Source organism: Eurosta solidaginis, chromosome 5 (genome assembly GCF_040869045.1).
Source record: "Eurosta solidaginis isolate ZX-2024a chromosome 5, ASM4086904v1, whole genome shotgun sequence".
Classification (NCBI taxonomy): domain Eukaryota; kingdom Metazoa; phylum Arthropoda; class Insecta; order Diptera; family Tephritidae; genus Eurosta; species Eurosta solidaginis.
Genome location: NC_090323.1, coordinates 143,271,972 through 143,278,813, shown reverse-complemented (window position 1 = coordinate 143,278,813; position 6,842 = coordinate 143,271,972). Strand labels below are relative to the sequence as shown.

The following is a 6,842-nucleotide window of genomic DNA, read 5'->3' as shown; positions in this document are numbered from 1 at the left end:
TTAGGACAAAGCGAAGTAACTACCTGTTTTCATCAAGCAAATAGTCTTACGCCATGGCAACCACGCCACTGTTGGCAGCCATAGTTTCGAAATAGTAAATGGGTTCGTTTATTAGGGAACCAGCAATAACACAACAAATCAGCTTTGAAAGGCAGCGAAAAGTCACTGTTGCCAATAAAAGCTACTTTGAATTAGGTTAAGTCCGATCCTCATGCTCTTCAATTCACTTATCGTACCCGTTCTGCTATATGGTACGGAAGCATGGACCATGAAAACGTCAGATGAAGCTGGCCTGAGAGTGTTCGAGAGAAAAGTTCATCAAAGTACGGACGTACTACTACGAGCTAGCGACGGCGCCCCAATCAGGATTTAATGAGCTACGAGCTTTATGCAGACATCAAAATAGTCCAGCGAATAGAAATACAGCGGGTACGCTGGCTAGGCCATATTATGTGAATTAAAGGTGGCGGTCTGGCTTAGAATGTTTTTATCGGAGCCCGCCTATGGATGCAGGAAGGCGGCACCCACTTCGCTGGAAGGACGCGGTGGAAAACGATTTAAATTCCCCAGGTGTTACCAATTGGCGCTAGTTAGCAAAACGAAGAAGCCACTGGCGCATCTTGTTGTAAGAGAGTTATGCATTCTGTGGTTGGGAATGTGTTTCCGAGTAATACGGTTACTAAAACAGCTAATAACAAATTGTATGATGTGCATTCGAAGCAGATTAAAGTTTCTTTGTGAAACTCGGAACAGACCTTATACATATTTTTTTTATAAAAGTTTTATTCGCAGGTTCCCGAAATTTTTAAATTTATTAGTTGGAGCAACTATACATTTTTATATAAATAATTAAAGTTAATATAAAATATATACTCGATTTCTTGTGTGGGTATTTTGGATGGATGTGTAAAGGTAGATATGATGGATTTCTTGTTAAAGGATGCGCAGCTGCAATTATCTTGATCCCGAACTTGCTTGGTTGGTTTTCTAATGAACTACAATTTGTAATTCGAGCATCTCTTTACTACCGTTGGTAAGTAACTGTATTTCCGAAGTTGATAACAACAACATTTGACCACTGCGACAAACATCTTTAACTTCCTGTGAACGACGAACTGAATACATTTCACCCGAATGCACCATATGGCAGGTAGGCACTTGACCCGAACGAGGCCATACCGTCAAACTTACACCCACCGGAAATTCTTCTGGCACAATACCAGTTAACCAAATCACCAAGTATTCCGTATTAGCTTCGCTCTCACCAAATTCTGGATATTCCTGCACATCAATACCGCACAAATCCGAAAGACGAATACGCGTGCTCATCACCAAGAGTGGCAGAAAATCTTTGAATTTGCTGCTTCCCAAATCGGTAATTTTATCACGTATTAGATAGAGCAAGTGACATTTGCTAATGCCGCAATGTGCCAACTTCGGATCGAGAAAGAAGTTTTTACATTGGCGTGGTGCAATACGTTCCATGGGCAACATGCTATGGTCAACAATTAAATGTTTATTAAAATCGGACACGAAAATCATGCGTTCACACGACGATTCCGGACACTTGATCGGTGGTCGTGGTATTGTCAATTGACAGGCGGGGATCGGTTTCATGTTGATAAACCGTCCTTTGGCAAGGATAAGATCTGCAGCCATTATATTAGAGCACGTGATGAGCTGAAATTGTGGAGGCGGCTCAGTTGATTGAGGAGTAAATGTTTGATTATGAACGCTTTGGATGCGTTCGCCTGTAGGCGGATTATAGAAGGCGCGATGTGTATTTGACAGTTGTGCCATAATATCAATACTCGGTTTTTCAATTGGCAAATCACAAGAACTCAGCTGATCCAGTTGCGTATCAATACCTATTGGCGGTTCAATTGTGGTTGGTTTTTCTGAATTAACCATAATTTTTAAATATTTCTTTGATTGATGAAGTATTGGCTTTTCGCTAATGGTTGCAGTACGCTGATCTTCCTGGAAAGTCTCCAATACTTTCTGCATACGTATATCAATACTGGGACGCGCTATCTTATCAGTGTTTGGCATCAGCGTACCAGGTGCAGGCGTTGCCACACCTGTTGCTTGCATAACAAAATATTCTTGAGGCAAATACTTAGCAGACACTTCAGGCTTGTTAGTACTTGCCAACGTGGGTTCTGATTCAGTGGAGGCCGAAACCGTGCGCTTCTGGTTCGACTGAGATTGCGATTGTGTGATTGGCTGGCGGCAATCGTTCATAGCTTCGCAAGTCTTTTCCTGACAACTGTGACTACATGAATAGGCTGGGAATTGGCATAAAGCGAGCGGACCATAATTTCGTAGATAGCTTTCGACAAGCTCGGCGGGTTGAGCCGTATTGCGTGTCTCAAAGTCGTGAACTTTTTTCATAGATAACGATTCTTGCGGTTGACAATTGCGACTGTGAGTCGTAGTACTTGTGCGTTGAGGTTCATGTTTTGCCTTTAAGATGGGATGCATAGTGCCACCCGAGAAATAGTTTTTCATACTTTCACTTGATTCCATAAAACGTATCTCTGATGTATGTATGACGTCCTCAGTATCCTTGAATTAAAAAAAATTATCGAAAAAATTGCATAAATACTATGTGGCGAACTTGCGAAGATCTGTTATAATAATACAAATATAGTTTATAATAAAATAATAAAAAAAAAATTAAGTTAAACGGTTTTATTGAAAACAATACTTACATGAAGTAATAATAATACTAAAAGCTAGAAAATAATTAGGTAGATCCTAGGTACTAGTCATCACACCCCTCATCAATTGATTGGTATTGATTAAATAAAGGCGTTGGGCGCGTGAAATTTCTAAAAATGTGAGGCGTAGCATAACCTGATTAAGGTTCAGTTGGTCTCACTTATGACTATCAATAGAAATTTTAAGCGTCCAACGCTTTTATTTAATTGTCTGATCAACGCCCTAGATTGATGAGAAGGGTGATAACTAGTACCTAGGAACTACCTAATTATTTTCTATATTTTAGTATTATTATTACTTCATGTAAGTATTGTTTTGAGTAAAACCGTTTAACTTAAAAAAAATTGTTTAATTATTTTATTTTCAAGTTTTTAGTCTTTATTTAATTGTCCATTATTTCTCATTATATTTAGTTCATTTAGTGATTCATTATTACAAGGACTCTTTCCTGACAATTTGTTACAATCTAAGTCCTAATACATAATCCTTCCAAAGACTTTACTCGACTCTGCGCCACGTATGCTTGTCTCTCCTCGAACTCCAAAATATTTTGATGTCACTTCTACCGGACTGTATGTAATAATTGTTCCAAATATGAGCCAAATAAGACCACAAATACGATTTTTTTAATATCTCGACCCTTGCACCTACCATAGGTCGCTTTCTATTCTTGTATGTATTATGTGTTCCAAATATGAGCCAAATCGGACCACAAATACGATTTTTGTGAATATCTCGATCCTTGGGCCACCTAGCGGCGATTTTTTTTATAGGTCGCTTTCTATTCTTGTACATATTATGTATTCCAAATACGAGCCAAATCGGACCACAAATACAATTTTTTTGAATATCTAGACACATGCGCCACCTAGCGGGGATATTTTTTCATAGGTCTCTTTCCATTCTTGTATGTATTATTTGTTCCAAATATGAACCAAATCGGCCAAGAAATACGATTTTTGTGAATATTTCGATCCATAAGCCACCTATCGAAGTTTTTTTCTTATTATTGCATTGTCATTGGGTTCTGAACTTTATTCCAAGTTTCAAGCTTGTAGCATATCGGGAAGTTACTTAAATTTCAATTACAAAATTCGTGCCGGCCGGCCGTCCACCCTGTCAAGACAAGCTAAATAAATCCGTTTAAAAATATGCAAATATGGTGCCGTTTCAGTATGATGTTGATAGCACGTAGCACGTAGCATGGAGTTTCGTGTCTCCGCTATTAAGCACAACTCGTTTTGTAGCGAGTTATTTCTCGAGTCGATAACAATTGCCGCTAGATGGGTCTAACTCTCCTTTCACGCCTAGCCAAGAGAGTTACAAACAAACATACATATATACATACAAGTGAAGCTAATATAAGCGTGTTAAAAAGAGCTACGAAGGATTTGTTTTAATATTATTTTCCTTTCTTTTGTAGGAAAGTGAAAATCAAACTCCCAGCTCGAATAATCGTGGAATTTAAAGTATCATACTCGAGTTGCAAAACTATCGATGGCACAAATATATATGAGTTCCTTCGCAGTTAAGAACTTCTTTCTAGTTTATTTTCTAAAACTAAACTATCGACGGTGGCACTATCGATAGATTTAGAACCCTATGTCCTACCTTACTTATACCAGGAACGCTTCTAGGGGTTAATGGTAACCGGTTTCTTATGCATATCACTATGTTAGAGAACGGCATCGTTGATTTGATGTTAGGAAATACGAGAGAGACAGCTCCGTGCAACAGGCCCTAAGGATTGTGGCTTGATGTGGAATTTAAAGTATCGATACGGTATTCATTTCAAAATCACTCTAAAAATCGACCTGTCAAATAGCACTGGAATTTTAGTGACTGCCGAAAACTACGACTATCGAGGAAGTCGGGCTACATCCCTACAATAACAATTCCAAATTGGCAAAATAGGATAATCCAAATTTTTCAGTGATGTAAGCGCTCGATTTTCAGAGAGGCTGCAACGGTCGAGAAAATAACAACTACAGAGGTCAATGAGGAGTATTCTAAAAAACAAACAGCGCCAACTACCACAAAATCAGCTTGCCTTATATCACGTTTAAGGTTTTATCCTCCGTATTTAAAAAACTGAGGTCAAAAGTCAATAAACTGGTTGGATGTTATCAGTGCGTTCGGTTAAATCTTCTATCGACCAGATCTTCAGGGTACGATTAATCCTGGAGAAGAGTCACAAGCAATAAATAAAATAAACAAAACAGAGAATCACTTTTGCCAATAATTGCTATACTTCGGACTGAGTGGACAAATTGAAAAATAAAATACCCTCAGCAAAAATCACAGCTTATAAGTCTCTTGGCTTATTTTTCCCCGCGCATATCTCAGACACATAGACAGCGTCAGGAGCAGATGGGATGGCTTTGGAGTCTTCAAAGAGAAATTCTCCGGGAAATTTATGGTTTTCCGTGCTGCCAACGGTATATATCGAAAGAGGTTTAATGTAAAACTTCTGGCTAGGTCATGATATAAGAATGCCAGCGGATGCTTCGGATCAGAAGGTATTTCGAGCAGCACCCATATTTGCAGAGAGAAACCTCCATAGACTTGAGAAGAGGTGATAGAGGAATACTCTCGAATCAGGTATAACACACGTAGCTTAAATCTACAGTTATATTACCTAGAGGTATTACCCCACTATACTAATTGGTTCATGATACTAATGCACAGATGCTCTCTCTTTGCTGTCTTTGAAAAAAATTTGGCTGTATCAACATTTTGACTTTCGGTAGCCAGAGTTTCAGGCGTAGCGGCTTAAGTCCTCTCAAGTCAGACAAAACCAAATTAGATTGATATTTTTCCCTTTATACAATAAACTGGGGTTTACTCACATCAGCGATAGGGTGTGTTGTGTTTTCCTTTTCCCCTCCACCACCACTGTCACAACCACCGTCACAGGAATTATCGCAAATATTTGTACGGTCAGTAGTCAATTGTATACTATTCGGTGCTTCGATAACTTCCAATGCTGGGGTACTCGAATCCCGCTGCCGCATCAAGCGCAGAAAACCGTTTTCAGCACGAAATTGAAAAGTAAAATTCGAAGCCGACTGGGGTTGATGATTACTACCAAAGAATATTGTCTCCATTTGAATGTGTTCATGTGCGTTAGGTAAATACTGGTTCATCGACATTGGGAGCGACATTGACATGGACATTGGCGTAGGTGTTGCCGCTAATGTTGCTGCCCCCATTGTAGTTTCAGCTCCGGTGGCCGTAGATGTGGCTGTTGCACCTCCGAATATGTTCGCAGGTACAGGCGATTGATATTGCAATGGCAATGCTTGTATTCCATGTGTTATAAGCCGATCAGAGTCGCATTGATCTACGCTGATGGAGTCGTGTGATTCCTGCATACTCAACTGCTCTTGTGAAATACTAGACTGGGTTTCCATATCAGCGTAGAATGATTTGGGGAAAATATACGAGGAGTTCGTTTCAAGTGTTGCAGCCGCCACTGAATTAATATCCGCGTCCACGCTTGGTGCTGTAGCTGTTTGCCCGGAAGTAGGGAACGTTCGATGCATAGGCGAAGTGTCCCTATCCCGGTGATTGAAGTTCATCTGCACGAAGGAGGTACTCTCCTCGCAAATGCCACACTGACCGTCCGTTCTTTCGTTGCAGTCGTCGCATTGCATATGTTCATTTCCACATAAGTAGCCTCCAAATGGTGCAGTCTTTGGACCTATTTTATTTACTTTACACGTGGCACAATTCATAATTTAGCCTCTCACTTCCGGGAATATAACGGCAAATATATTATCAATCAGTTCGAAATTCTTCCTGTGCAATAACAAACTATTCTTGCAATTGTTATATTTGTATATATATACTTCGATCTTAAAGTAAATATATATAAAAAAAGGCGTATAAATTTTATAAAAACGCGTAAAATTTTGTGTGCCAAATAAGGAAAAAGAATATTTATGATTGATGGAAAATTGTGACTTAAAATTACAATGTGGCTTGATGAAGCCGCCGCTTTTGCGATTAAATGTGCGACGCCATAAAGCATATATCGAACCAGTTTTTTGATTGTATCGCAACCGCTAAGTTATCGAAAGTACTAGTTGCAGCTTCCCACAAACTTATGGAATTTT

At 39.3% G+C, this 6,842-nt stretch overlaps 1 protein-coding gene across 1 annotated transcript; it reads right to left on the bottom strand.

Moving 5' to 3' along the window:
* Nucleotides 1–895: 895 nt before the first annotated feature.
* LOC137253217 (uncharacterized) lies at nt 896–6,545 on the bottom strand. Its single transcript, XM_067789770.1, has 2 exons — nt 5,574–6,545; nt 896–2,568 (listed from the first exon to the last, which is right to left on the bottom strand). The coding sequence occupies exons 1-2, from the start codon at nt 6,459–6,461 to the stop codon at nt 988–990; spliced, it is 2,469 nt and encodes an 822-aa protein (XP_067645871.1). The 5' UTR covers nt 6,462–6,545; the 3' UTR covers nt 896–987.
* Between the last annotated feature and the right edge of the window lie 297 nt (nt 6,546–6,842).